Here is a 13,639-nt window from a genome sequence, read left to right as displayed (position 1 = left end):
ACAGAGCCACGGCTTGGGAAAGCCAAGTGCTGGGTCAGGCGGCAGTGTAAGGCACCAAGTGTATACTGAGCTGTTAAACTGTTCTATTATGTGGATGCATTTGCCTGATCTTTGTACAGAAAGAGCCTACAGTATGGTGAAGTCCTGGAAGCTGTACAGTTGAGCCCTAGAGCACTAAGGAGGAAAGAGCACATTCTAGGGGAGTAAAGGGGACCATGGAAGGCTCCACAGAGGATGTTGGGGCTGGGCATTAAATAAAGCCTTGAATCCAGATACTATAGATTTACTTCATTCTTACAGCCAAGGTTGGCTGTGCCCTACTCTCAGGCCATAACTCAGTATATAAGCAAGCTATCTCATTGCCTCTTATTTGTCTTATTTTTATATTTATGTACTTGTTTATTATCTATTCTTCCTCCTGTAGCCCCTCTCCAATTTATTTATTATGGCTCACTGCAGCCTTGTCCTCCTGGCCTCCAGTGATCCTCCCACCTCAGCCTCCTGAGTAACTAGGACTATAAGCACGTGCCACGATGCCTGGCTAATTTTAAATTTTTCTGTAGAGATGTGAATCTCATTATGTTGCCCAAGCTGGCCTTGAACTCCTGGTCTCAAAGGATCCTCCAGGCTGAGCCTCCCAAAGTGTTAGGATTACAGACATGAGCCATGGCACCCAACTTCCCTCTCCAATTTAAAGGCTCCTTGAGAATAAAGGTTTTGTGTGTTTTTATTCATCAATGAATCCTCAGCAACAGAAATAGTGCCTGACACTTGAGAGGCATTATAAATACAGGTGGACTGACTGACCAACTGGGGTTAATGTCTAGGTAACAGTAGGCGAATCTGTTCCAGCTCCAAGAATTGGAGGATAGTGCCTCTACTTTACTGACCTTGGGATATGTCTGTCCCTGCTGCTGTTTATTCCGTCATTTGTTCACAGATATTTATTGCGGGCCTTCTTTATGCCTGGCACTGTGCTGTGTATTACTGATATAACATGAGCAATATGGAAAAAATGCTTTTCCTAAAGGGCTTACAACCCTGTGGGAGTGACAACAAGGAAACAGATAATTATAAAACAGTATGATAAATGCTGTAGGTGCACAGTAGAGTCACCTAACCTATTACATGGGTGGGATTAAGGAAGGCATTCCCTGATATGGGGATTACCAGGCACTCCCAGCTTAGGTGCGAATTGTTACGTTAAGGTCCGATCTCAGAGGTGGTAGGCCCAGAAACGACATCTTTTATTTTTTTGAGACAGAGTCTCGCTTTGTTGCCAGGCTGGAGTGCAGTGGTGTGATCTTAGCTCATTGCAACCTCTGCCTCCTGGGTTCAATCGATTCTCCTGCCTCAGCCTTCTGAGGACAGACGTATCCCAAGGTCAGTAAAGCCTCTGGCTACAGGCGCACCACCACGCCCGGCTAAGTTTTGTATTTTTAACAGAGATGGAGTTTCACTATGTTGGCCAGGATGCTCTCGATCTCTTGACCTCGTGATCCGCCCGCCTCGGCCCCCCAAAGTGCTGGGATTACAGGCAAGAGCCACCGCGGCCGGTCAGTGACATCGTCTTAAGTGTAAACATGCAGACAGCACACAGAGGGGCTTGGTAACTGAAGCTGGGCCCAGAAGATGGGGTCCTGATCGGTTGGGAAGCTGTCAAAGCCATCACTGGCTTGGCTAAGGCTGAGGTTTTCCAGCTCATAGCCTGGGACCCATGACTACCCAGAAAGGAATAACCAGCATGAAGAAACACAGGCCTCTCCAGCTTACTGGAGAGACTGAGCTCCTCACAGCTGAGGCAAGCCTTTTAAACAGAAGTTTCCTCTGAGTGGACCCGAACGAGCCAGTTCCATCTTCCTTAGGACGGCCCTTCAGGAATCTAAGCATTTTCCTCTTAGCTTAACCCCTCCTTATCTCAGGTCTCCCGCAGGCCCACATCAGAGAGTAGATGACAATTACTTGTTGAATGAACGATTCATGAGGCGTCATGAAATTGAATCTGTCACCTTGTGAGCCCATATTCACCTACTAGAGGGCGGGAAAACGGAGATGGGGGACCTGAGACGCTCTAGGCCGTAGAAAGTTTCGTTTTAAAAAAATTTCTTTCGCAGCTCAGAAGTGATGCCCCCGCCCCCGCCTTCTCTTCTGAGTTCGTGCAACGTCAAAACTACAAGTCCCATAAGGCCGGCCGCAGGGTGTCACCATCTTTACATGGCTTAGCGCGCATGTCGGCCGGAGAGCGACCATTTGGGGAGAAGAAGCCCCGCCCCACTGCAGCCCATTGGTTAAAGGGGCCGGCAGCGAGCTCAGCGGTTGGCCACAGCGCCCGCCCGTCCGCCGCGTCGGTCGGGGTCAGAGTGCGCGGAGGTGAGTCGGTGTGTTGTGGACTCGTGGTGCTGGCTGCCGTTGTTGAGGCGGCCGGGAACGGGCGGTGGGGAGCGGGCGGAGCTGGCCCTGCCTCTGCCTGGCCGGTGCCGCAGTCGGCGCGGGCCGCGCCCGCCGCCGCCAACTGCCCTGAGCGCCTGCTGAGGCTGAGGGAGACGTCGGGGCCTGCACCTGGAGAGAGCCTGCCGCGCTGGCCCCGAGGAGGGGGCGTTGCCATGGCGACAGTCTCTCCCGCTGCTGACGGGGGGCGGGGGCGGCCCTGGGAAGGAGGGCTGGTCTCCTGGCCCCCCGCCCCTCCCCTTACCCTCCCCTGGACTTGGATGGGCCCGAGTTGGGGGCAACACCCCGGGGTGGGTGATGCTGAATGGTCCCCCCAAGATTGGGCCTTGGTTAATGCATGCGGGGTGAGCTTCGCGGTGCGCAGAGTTTGTGCAACCTGGGGTGCTGGCCCATGTGCTCACCCTGTATGCTTAATCTACTGAGTAACGTTCTGGCGGAGGGGGAGTGGGGCAGAGCTTTGCAAGACAGGATGGGTGAGTTTATTAAGGGGGTTGACTTCTTACCTGGGATTACTAGAGAAGAAAAAGGTTTGAGATTGTAGATAGAACATTTCCCTTGACCCTCTCCTCAACACATGCACACACACCAGGTTAGCAGTTTACCTGTGTAAATCTGCAGGTGGTAATAGTGACGGTGAAAGGAGTGACGAAGGAGCCTAATCTGGCTAGCTTTCTGTTTGCCTGTCTTGCAAATGGTCCAGCAACAGGTGTTTTCTTAAAAAAAAAAAAAAAAAAGCATGAACTTGGATTGAGGCTTGACTGCGAGGTCTTGCAAAATATAACTGCTCCTTGTTGACTTGGAAGATGCTGGATGTGGGGCTCTTCAATGGGGATTTGGATTTTGTCTTTAGAGCTGGATTTTGCAACGAATAGTGCCCTTGATTGCGTCTGCGAGAGGTCTCTGGCCACTTCAATGGTATTTACTCTTGTCAGACATTTCATCAGTCCAGCGGAGGGGCAGCAAAACATGAATCCTGTTGGCTAAAAGACAGTACACTATTCAAACCATAGTAGGTTGTGAGTGGCTAAATGAGTTTTGATTATAGAGTTTCTTCGAGAAATTGGCTTCATCAAATTCTGCTTTATTCTGACTTTATCAGATACAGCATGCCTTGTTTTAGTGGGTTCTTGCGTGGAGCTTAAGTTTATTATACCTGAATCTCCTACCATTTAAAAGCCAATTTATAAACAGGGACTTGGAGTGTGACTCCACTAATGTGTGTCTGTGATCCTGGTTAGAAACCCACTTGGCTGCCCTTCCTCAGGAGGTGGGGGTTGGGGGAAGGGAGCTGCCGGGAAGTGATTGATAAGGTTTCCTTTATGGATTCTGTGGTGCTTCACTGGAGCTCAGAGCACTTTGGCAACTTAAGCACTCCAAATTAAAAGCTCATTAACAATTCCTGCCCAAAGATCCTGTAAATAATCAGCTAGCTAGGTCATAGAGTTTGGCCGAGAGCTCTTCTTCCAACTTGAAATTTTCAAATAAAAGTGCTTTTATTCCCTTTCATTTCGAAAGTGTTTTCTTTGTGGTGGGATAAATTGGTGAGTGGCCTTTTCCCAGGGGATCTGAGTAGAAGAAAGGCTTAAATGTGTGGAATAGTAGACAGGAATATATTGGTTCCAACCCCAGGTGTTTCTTTATGGAAAAGATATCACTAACAGGGGCATCTCTGCAACTTTTAGTCCTTTCGAGAATATGAATTAGTTGAAAAGCATGATAGGTATGTGTTGATGTTTCACTTGGAATTTAGTTACCTTGACTTACAGCTTGAGGCAGGCTTGGAAGTATCCTGAAAGTGTTTCCTCATCTATGTGGCCATTTGCAGTATGGCTTGTGGATTTGTGGCAACCAACTCCTTCCCTAATCCTGGCCCAGCCTTAGTTCCTTAGTTCTGAAGACTGTCAGCTTTACCAGTGTCTTCCTCCTTGTCTAGACTAGGATTCTGAAATCACCCAAAGAGGCACCACTTGGTGACTATCTTTCTCAGTCCAAGCTCAGATATGGTAAATTTTAGTGTTTCTAGGAGGTGAACTTCCGTAGGAGGAAAAATATATGACCAGAGAACATGAAAATCCTTATAAATGTAGCTCTAATACCTTCTGAAAGCTCTGCGGGGTCACTGTCTTTCCACATAGGTAGCTGTTATCCCAAAGTTTGAGTTTAGAGTTTGAGGTTTAGTATCCTTCATGGGGATCTGATGCTTTGTATTGAAATAGACTTGTTGCAGAGATGTGTATTTATCCACAGCATTGGGGCTTTCCAGCTTTCACAGAGCCTTCAGCATCCCCAGCTGCCGGTCTTGGGATCTTCGAAGTAAGAAGAGGTGAGAATCCTGTTGCATGGTCAAGTTTGGCTTGATTTCCTTCAGAGTATTTGGCCTTGGAGGGTAGGGGGTGGGGGCTGATGCAGATTGTATTTTTTTTTCTCCCACATATCCCCAAAGTCTAAACAAATTGTATTTTTTTTGTAGCTTCTTCTGATAAGGTAACATATGCTCAAAGTCTGTAGAAACTTACCTCAAGTTTATAAAGTGGTAAGAGTTTGAGGTGGGAGATCCAGACTCTCAAGTTCTGTCACAGTTGCTTTATGGGCATCTCATGAGCACCTGCTTTATGTTCAGGATGGTTGAATAGAGCCAGAATAGCCCATTATCCTGATAAATACACATCTTAAAGAAGTAGAAAGAAACATCTTCATTTGACTTTAAACATTTATTTATTTGTTTGTTTATTTTAGAGATAGACTCTTGCTAAATTGCCCAGGCTGGACTCAACTCCTGGGCTCAAGTGATCCTCCCCACAAGTAGCTGGAGCTACAGGCATGTGCCACCACACCTGGCTGTCATTTGGCTTTTGCTAATGTATTTGACCAAGACCTCTGGGATCTTGGTTTAATTTACGTTGCATGTTACCTTTTGGTGGATGGTTAGTTTCAACCTGTCTATTTTACAAGGATCAGGGACCAGCTAAAGAGGCATACTGTGGATGATTGATATCCAGGACTTGAGCCTATTTGTTCAATAACTAAGGGCCAGGCATTGTGCTAGTTCCTGGGATTGTAGTGGTGAACAAGGAAGCCACTGTCCCTGACACCATAGAACTTACAAATTCATGGGAGAGACTGATAGTAAAAAGGCGGTTATGATATGGTCTGAGAGTGCTATAGTAAGGGAGGTGTAGAAGCTTCAGGAATACTCAGAAGGGTGTCTAACGCAGACTTGTAGATTCAGGGAAGGCCTCTCAGAAGTGGTAACCTCCTCATATAGAATTAAACGAACCCTCAACACTGAAAATTTAAAAAAAGAGAAAAGACATAGATGAAGATATGAGGGACCAAGTGTCAGGGCTTTATTGAATTTGAGAAAATTCAGTGTAGTTGAAACGGTACTTAGTGGGCAGGGGACAGGAGCATATGGGGAGAGATGAAGCAGGAGTTAAGCAGAGGCCAGAGACTTAGCCTTATAAACTCTTAGGATTAGACCAGGGGGTAGAAAAAAGATTAGATTAGGGCTCTGCAAACTTTTTCTGTAAGGGATAAGGTAGTAAATATTTAGGTTTGGGTTTCTGTCACAACTTCTCAACTCTGCAGTTATGTGTGAAAGTAGCCACAGATAGTATGAAAAGTAGTAAGCATGGATGTATTCCTGTAAAACTTTATTTATAAAATAAATAAAGTTGGCAGCTAGATTTGGCCCATGGAACATAGTTTGCTGACCTCTGGGTCAGATTTAAGAACAGTAAGCAGCCATTAAAGGGTTTTAAGCAGTAGACTGACATTAGATTTGTGTTTTAGAAAGTTGGCAGGCTGGCATGGTGGCTCATGCCTGTAATTCCAGCACTTTGGGAAGCTGAGGTGGGCAGATCACTTGAGGTCAGGAGTTTGAGACTAGCCTGGCTAACTTGGCAAAACCCTGTCTGTACTAAACATACAAAAATTAGCTGGGCGTGGTGGGGAACGTTGTAATCCCAGCTACATGGGAGGCTGAGTGAGAGAATCACTTGAACCCAGAAGGCGGAGGTTGCAGTGAGCTCAGATGGTACTACTGCACTCCAGCCTGGGTGACAGAGTGAGACTCTGTCTCAAAAAAAAAAAAGAAAAGAAAAAGTTTGCTCGGATTTCATTGTGAAAAATGGATTGAAGGGAACAGACAATACTGGAGGCAGAGACTAGTCAGGAGGCTGATAGCATTTTATTTTTCCCTTTCGTGGCTTTGTTTTGGTTCTTAAAAATTGAGTACATGGCTGGGCACGGTAGTTCGTGCCTATAGTCTCAGCACTTTGGGATGCTGAGGCTTGAGGCAGGAGATTGGGACCAATCTGGTCAACATACCAAGAACCATCTCTACAAAAAAAACCAAAAATCAAAAAACAACAAACACTGATCTATAGCTATGATTTTCTCATAAATAAAAAAACTGAGTATAACTGAATCTTTGCATATATGAGTATAATGTTTCTTTTTACTAACTTCTTCCCAAAGAATTTGTTGGAGAAACTGACTCCTATTTTACAGACTGGAAAACATGTAGAAAGGGAAAGTTGCTATAAAATGAATTGAAAGAGCTGGGCACAGTGGCTCTTACCCATAATCCCAGCACTTTGGGAGGCTGAGGTCAGTGAATCACTTGAGGCCAGGAGTTTGAGACCAGCCTGGCCAACATGGCAAAACCCCATTTCTACTAAAAATACAAAAATTAGTTGGATGTGGTGGCATGTGGCTGTAATCCCAACTACTTGGGAGGCTGAGGCATGATAATTGCTTGAACCTGGAGGTGGAGGTTGCAGTGAGCTGAGTGAGATTGTGCCACTGTACTCCAGCCTGGGCAACAGAGCGAGACTCTCAAAAAAAGAAAAAAATTAAAAGGCTTTGGAAACTATATTTAATGCAGGAGATATGGAATAAACAGAGCCCTGGAAAGAGTCTTGGTCTTAGGGTTCACAGCTTAATGCCAATTAATTTGAACTTCTTGAACTGTACACACAGAGGATGACCCGTTTTCCTAAGCTTTCCAAGGAATTGCTCTCATTCTATCTATGTCCTACTTGGTCTCTCCTTTCCTTGCTTGTAGCAGACAGATGACCTCTTCCTGGTTTTGGAAATGCCTCCTAGTTCAGGTATGATGGTATATGTCAAGGACAGGGACCAAATAAAATACTGTATTTGGTGAGTGTCCGTTGAATAGGTGAGAGTCCCATGCCTGCACTTTCCCTTTCTTCCTGCTTTCCCTTTGCAGGAGGTCTTCATCCTATAAGCCCCAGTATAGGTTTCTGATAGCAGTGTTAAGTGACCTTGGACAAGTGACTTACCTCTCTGAGCTTCACTTGCTATCTGTAAAATGGAGATAATGAGACTTAATCGAGTTGGCTGAAGGATTTAATAATTTAAAACTCTTCACACAGTGTCTTGATAACTTTTATCACTAACAGTATTTTATATAATTAATATGTTTTAAAAAGCAGCCAGTAGTTGGGTGACTTGGCCTTTGGCTTTGTATTTTTTGGGTCCTTACAGTTGTCATTGTGAACATATGATAAAAATGTAGCCACTTGTGGTGGCAACCAGCAGACAGGAGGAATTTACTAAAGCAAGGCACCGCTCTTCATAATGGAAAATTTTTGGACAACCAGTGTTCCATTCAGAATCCCAGAACTGGCAGGATGTGGTGGCTCATACCTCTAATTCTACCACTTTGGGAGGTTGAGGTGGGTGGATCACCTGAGGTCAGGAGTTTGAGACCAGGCTGGCCAACATGGTGAAACCCTGTTTCTACAAAAATATAAAAAATTAGCCAGGTGTGGTGGTGCACACCTGTAGTCCCAGCTACTCAGGAGGCTGAGGCAGGGGAATTGCTTGAACCCGGGAGGTGGAGATTGCAGTGAGCCCACATTGAGCCATTGCACTCCAGCCTGGGCGACAGAGTGAGACTCTGTCTCAAGACAAAAAACAAAAAACAGAATCCCAGAACTTTTTTCAGTGTGGACCTTAGTCCCAACACCATCAGTAAAGCAAATCGAGTGAGCAACTTCCTGGTAGAAATTCACCAAAGTGTGACCAGCCATTCCTCCCTGTCTGTCTGGGGTCATTTATTAGTGTTGCCACCCTGTGGCCTTACATCTTTGTAAAGTGCCTCTCAAATTTTTTAAAATTACTTTTCACCAGCACTCTGGTAAGTGGGTCAGGTGGTCAGCATTCTTGTCCTTGATACCATATGAAGAAACTGAGGCCCAGGAAGGTTAAATGAGTTGCCTGAGGTCATGCTTCTGTGTACTGTCAAAGCTAGGGCAGATTTGCCTCCAGATGAAAGTGTGTTAGTTTATTGCCGTGACTTCGCTTTCCTTGAGTGAGAGCTGCGTAGTCATTGCAGGACTGCAGCCTGAGGCATGCCTTGTCCAGATCTACTGAGCTTGGTTTGGGTCTTACTTTATCCATTTGGTTCTATTGGGTTTTAGTTAATGATTGCTAGAACCAGAACTGTTGGAAAGCAGATTCCCTTTGGGTCATTGTTTTTAGCCTTTCCTCTTTGGGGACATTCCTTGAGGAGCCTTAGGTTACCAAGGATTGCTTTGATATGTTCAAAATTGTGCCTTGTGCCCCACAGCTACAGGTAAAATCAAAAGGAAGATAATTTATGGGAGTGTCAGAGCTGGCCGCTGGCACCTCAGGAGGCCATTAGTATGCCTGTTCAGACCCTCTGTGTCCTTGCAATTGATTCTTCTTTGCATGAGCCTGATTTGGGAAGCTGTAGATCTGTGGGTAGTGATTGGATGTGACAGTCCAAACACCGGTCCCTAAATTAATCCTTTTAATGGTATTCCGGCACCAAGGCAATTCTCTCTCTGTCTCTCTTTTTCTCTTTCTCTCTCTGTCTCTCTCTCTTGTTCTCTTGCTTTCACTCTTTTTTGCTCTTTTTTAACTAGGGAGGACAGAATGGGGTGGGCTAGGAGGAAGGATAAAGAAAGGAAGAGAAGAAGCTTTGTTTAGTGCTTAGGCCCTGCTCTGTTCTAATTAGCATGTTTAATTCCAGAGCAGTTGGCATCATGACTGTGGGCATATTAATTCATTCAGCAAACATTTACTCTCACTTACTTTGTGCCTGGTCCTGTGCTGGGTGCTGAGAATACAGAAATGAATAAAATGTGGTTTACCCTTACGGATCTAGCTCAGTTTCTCAGGCTTTAAAAACTTTTGTACCATTTAGATTAAAACACACACACACACACACACACACACACACACACCCCACCCCCAAAACAATCTCACCATCTTTAATGCTATTTGAAATTTTAAAATGCGTTAGTCTGACAAGCAAGTCAAAGAATTATGTCAAATATGCTTTTTTTTTTTTTTTAATACACGTGTACACAAACACTTATACTGCTGTCTTCTGTCCTTCTCCCTTAACTCCTTGAAAATTACTGGTAGTAGAAGAAACATACCTAATATCTTACAACGTAATGAGATAAAAGTTATGAAGTAGGAATAAACTGTGCCACTGGATCATACTTAAGCAATTAGCTTTATGATGGAGTGTCAGCTTGATTTGGGTCCTACTTTATCCATTTGGTTCTGTTGGGTTTTAATTAATGATTGCTAGAACCATCAAAAAGAAAAAAGAGAAAGCCACCAAAAGGGGGAAGATTTGAACTGGATTTTGAAGAAGGAGTCATAATTTGTCTGGCAAAAAATGGAATTGCATTCCAAAATAGGGAGCAGCATTTGTGAAAGCACAAATTTGTGAAAGGAAACGTCACATTTGGGTACTTGAGTAAGGATTGTTTATAACCCTGCCTCCTGCCAGTTTTCCACTCTGTAAGATGGAAAGATTTGCTCCTCTGGAATTTTGTTTGAGAAAAGCCTTCAACTTCTTTGTGCTGCCGTTGTTTTAATTCTGCTCTTGTGCTGAGGCCTGTAACTTTTCTTTTTAAAATATAAAATAATTATGGAAACAAGTTGGGGTGATTTGGATAGACTTAATTATTGCTTAATGTTGAGTTACTTTTAAAGTTACACTTTGCCTCAAAAGCAAAACTGCAGTTGATATGCATTGTTGGCCCTGTGTCTGATGGGGGAATCAGTCATGTGGGAAAACGTGGGCCATCACACATGGTAGAGAACAGAGCCCCAAAGAGCTGAGCACCTCTGAGCCTTAGTTTCCTCATTTGTAATATGAGAATACTGTTACCCATTTTGCTTGATACGTGGGAAGATTAAATGAGATAAAATATGTAAGTCATCAATACAATGTCTGGCTTGGAGCGGATTTTCAGAAAAGGGTGTTTCCTTTTTCTCTTTCTCATGTATTAATAGCTCCCTTTTATTGAGCACTTGCTATTGTGCAAAGCACTTTTTGTGCATTGTGTGGTTGAATTGAATCCCAAAGATACATGTATTATTATAACTATTATTACAAATAATTTATAGTAGAGTCAGGATTTGAACCTAGGTTTGTCTATTACCAGTGTTTTAACACTAGATTATGTAACTCCTTGCGTTTACACTGGTTCCCCATCTTGGGACCAGGAGTACAGGAAGTATTTAACAGTTCTAGGTACGTCTCTTCTGGGATCAGATGCTCCCTACAAATTTGAGAGGTGCTTAAAGGGATAGTACTACCATACCCTGCCCTCCGTCCATCTCTAGTCTATTTATGGTGTTAGGAAACAAGGCTTTGTCCCTTCTCAGGTGTGGTGAAGTTGCAACTGACTTGTAGAACTGTGCAAAAAGATGTCTTCCAGCTTTGGCCGCTAAAAGGAGTTTGCCCAAGCTACTGGGCATAGCTGATGGTTTAGCAAATAGCAGACACATTACAAACAATTGCTTCTTTTTATGTGCTGCTTGGAGCTGCTGAGACAGACTAATTGAAGGAGAAAACAACCTGCTGTGACCTGTGATGTTGCCATCAGAATTTGGTGTTCCTGAAGGTCTTTAGTGATTTTAGCTCTGCTGGTAGTTTGGGATTATTAGCAGCTGCTTCTGAGTTGGGGGAGCTCTCCCTAGCCATGCCTTCGAGCAGAAGTAGCTGTAGCTACAGGCCAAGGCAGTGACTGGGTGTAGAGAAGAGGAGACTGTTTTGTTGAGGTGAGGACCCAGTTTTAGAGTTCCTGCTTCCTTTCCACAGTGGGACCATGTGGAGGTTCCAGGGCATGTCAAGCTTTGTTTTGTCTTCAACCTCTAGCCTTCAGCAGACTAGACAGAGTCCTTAGGCTCCTGGCCTCTTCTGTAAGACTGCACAGCTCAGGAAATGACTAGTGAGACCTTTTCCTTTCCTTGTGTTGGAGCAGTAGCCTGAGACCCTGGCCTTGGAGTCGAGAGCCTGTGTTCTATTCTTATGATTTCTTGCAATGTGAACCTTGGGCAGTCCTTTTCTCTTCTTTCTGATCTCATTTTCCCTGGCTGATTGGACTGTGTTGCCTCTTATGTTTTCTTTCACCTTTAACAGTTTTTTTTTTTTTTGAGACAGAGTCTTGCTCTCTTGCCAGGCTGGAGTGCAGTGGCGCAATCTTGGCTGACTGCAACCTCTGTCTCCCAGGTTCAAGTGATTTCCCTGCCTTAGCCTCCTGAGTAGCTGGGACTACAGGTGCGTACTACCATGCCTGGCTAATTATTTGTATTTTTAGTAGAGATAGGGTTTCACCATGGCCAAGATGGTCTCAATCTCCTGACCTTGTGATCTGCCCACCGTGGCCTCCCAAAATGCTGGGATTACAGGCGTGAGCCACTGCACCTGGCCGACAGTTTGGTTTTTTCATAGAGTGCTCTGGCAGCAAGGATATAGTCATTAGACGGAAGATTATGACTTTTGAAGGCGTGCAGTTTATTTGTATTTTTTCCTGTTTAGCTGCTTGAGACAAAACCTGTGACTAAGTGAGTTCCAGACAGGTGTTACTGTGTTCTTTGTTGTTGTTTCTATGACTCAGGTGCCTGAGCACTTGTGGTACTACAGGTCAGATTGGTTCAGGGATTTGTACCAGGGCTGAGAACTGAGGAAGCTATGACTGTTATATTCCTAGGTGCTTCCGGTCAGCTGGACTCAGAACCTATTGCTGGTACCTTGGAGTTACTCAAATGTATCCCTGACTCCTAGTCTGGCTTTTAATGGAATGAATTGAATCGAGAGTCGGTATAAACATACACCCTCCCAGAGATCCCAAATACACATGGCTAGGGAGGTAGAGTGGGAGTAGACCACATGTTTCACAATGGGCTGCTCTTCTTTTCCCATCTCGAGGCTCCCTTGACCTGTGTGTGTGGATGTTAAAGGTTGACCCCCTCCATTCACCCCTCCAGTAACGGAGGCTATAAAATGTTTGTTTACCCAAGACACCAGAATGACTCCTCTGTGGTTCCTCTAATCTGGTGATTTGGTGTTTCTTTGGTCTCTCAGGTAAATACAGATTGAGTCTTTTTATAAAGGCATATTATTTCCCTCATTAAATGTGTGTTTTGGCACATGTGTTATTTACCTGATAGACAGTAATGGCTGCAGAGGAGCCATTGGTGTCTGTTGTGTAAATACTCTGCACAGAGACCATCCTCCAGGGGCCCTGGCGTAGGCCTGTTTCTCCAAATCGAGCTGGCCCGTGGCAGTCCTATTTACCCCTCCCCTGTCCCCACTGGGGGCCTGGGCCCTTCATATTGAAGAGAGAATCATTCATTTTCTCCCTTGCCATCGGCTACTAATACCTTTAATTTGCTAGGAGAGGGAGAAGGATGTCTGAGAATAAATGTGTATAAATCTTAGTCTCTGATGAAAGATAGTTTGCAGAAATAGACAGAATCATAAACTTTCTTTTGAGTCCTGGCCCTCAATTAGATACTCAAAGTCCCAGTTGATATTGTAAGGTATAGACTTATAGTCTGCAAACTTGTGACTAAAACATAAAGACATTAATAGAAAAGAGAAATTCCTAAGACACCAGAGGGTACAAGGGCAGGGGGGATGCTGTTGCAGGGAGCAGGGGTGTTTCCCTACAAGGCTCTATGTTGGCAGGAGTGCCAGTGAGGTGGGCATTGAGTGGGGGCTCTTCTAATGGAAACTCGGCTGGATAGAGATACTATTTGGGCTGAGAGATGCTTTGAGTCTCTCTGCCAGAGAGAATATGCAGCCTACCTTCTGTGGGCGTTACAGGGAGATCTCTCTCTTCATGTACTGTTTGTCCTATATTTTTTTTTTTTTTTTTTTTTTTTTTTT

General features: G+C 44.7%; 1 protein-coding gene across 12 annotated transcripts in view; it reads left to right on the top strand.

Annotated features, from left to right (window-relative positions):
• The first annotated feature begins 2,283 nt into the window (after window positions 1-2,283).
• ERI3 (ERI1 exoribonuclease family member 3) overlaps window positions 2,284-13,639 on the top strand; it is a 135,474-nt gene continuing 124,118 nt past the window's right edge. For 4 of the 12 annotated variants that reach the window (XM_017540751.1, XM_017540755.1, XM_017540750.1 and 1 more), the window contains exons 1-2: window positions 2,383-2,792; window positions 4,696-4,771. In XM_017540751.1, the coding sequence (XP_017396240.1) occupies window positions 2,604-2,792; window positions 4,696-4,771 (265 nt within the window). In that variant the 5' untranslated portion in view covers window positions 2,383-2,603. Of the gene's footprint in view, window positions 2,793-4,695; window positions 4,772-13,639 lie in introns of all 12 variants that reach the window. The other 8 variants (XM_017540764.2, XM_017540759.2, XM_017540757.2 and 5 more) reach the window with 5 other exon arrangements.

This window comes from Cebus imitator, unplaced genomic scaffold, assembly GCF_001604975.1.
Source record: "Cebus imitator isolate Cc_AM_T3 unplaced genomic scaffold, Cebus_imitator-1.0 Scaffold129, whole genome shotgun sequence".
In the NCBI taxonomy this organism is placed as follows: domain Eukaryota; kingdom Metazoa; phylum Chordata; class Mammalia; order Primates; family Cebidae; genus Cebus; species Cebus imitator.
The sequence above is the reverse complement of the archived record's forward strand: the minus strand, read 5'-3'. Positions and strand labels throughout refer to the sequence as shown.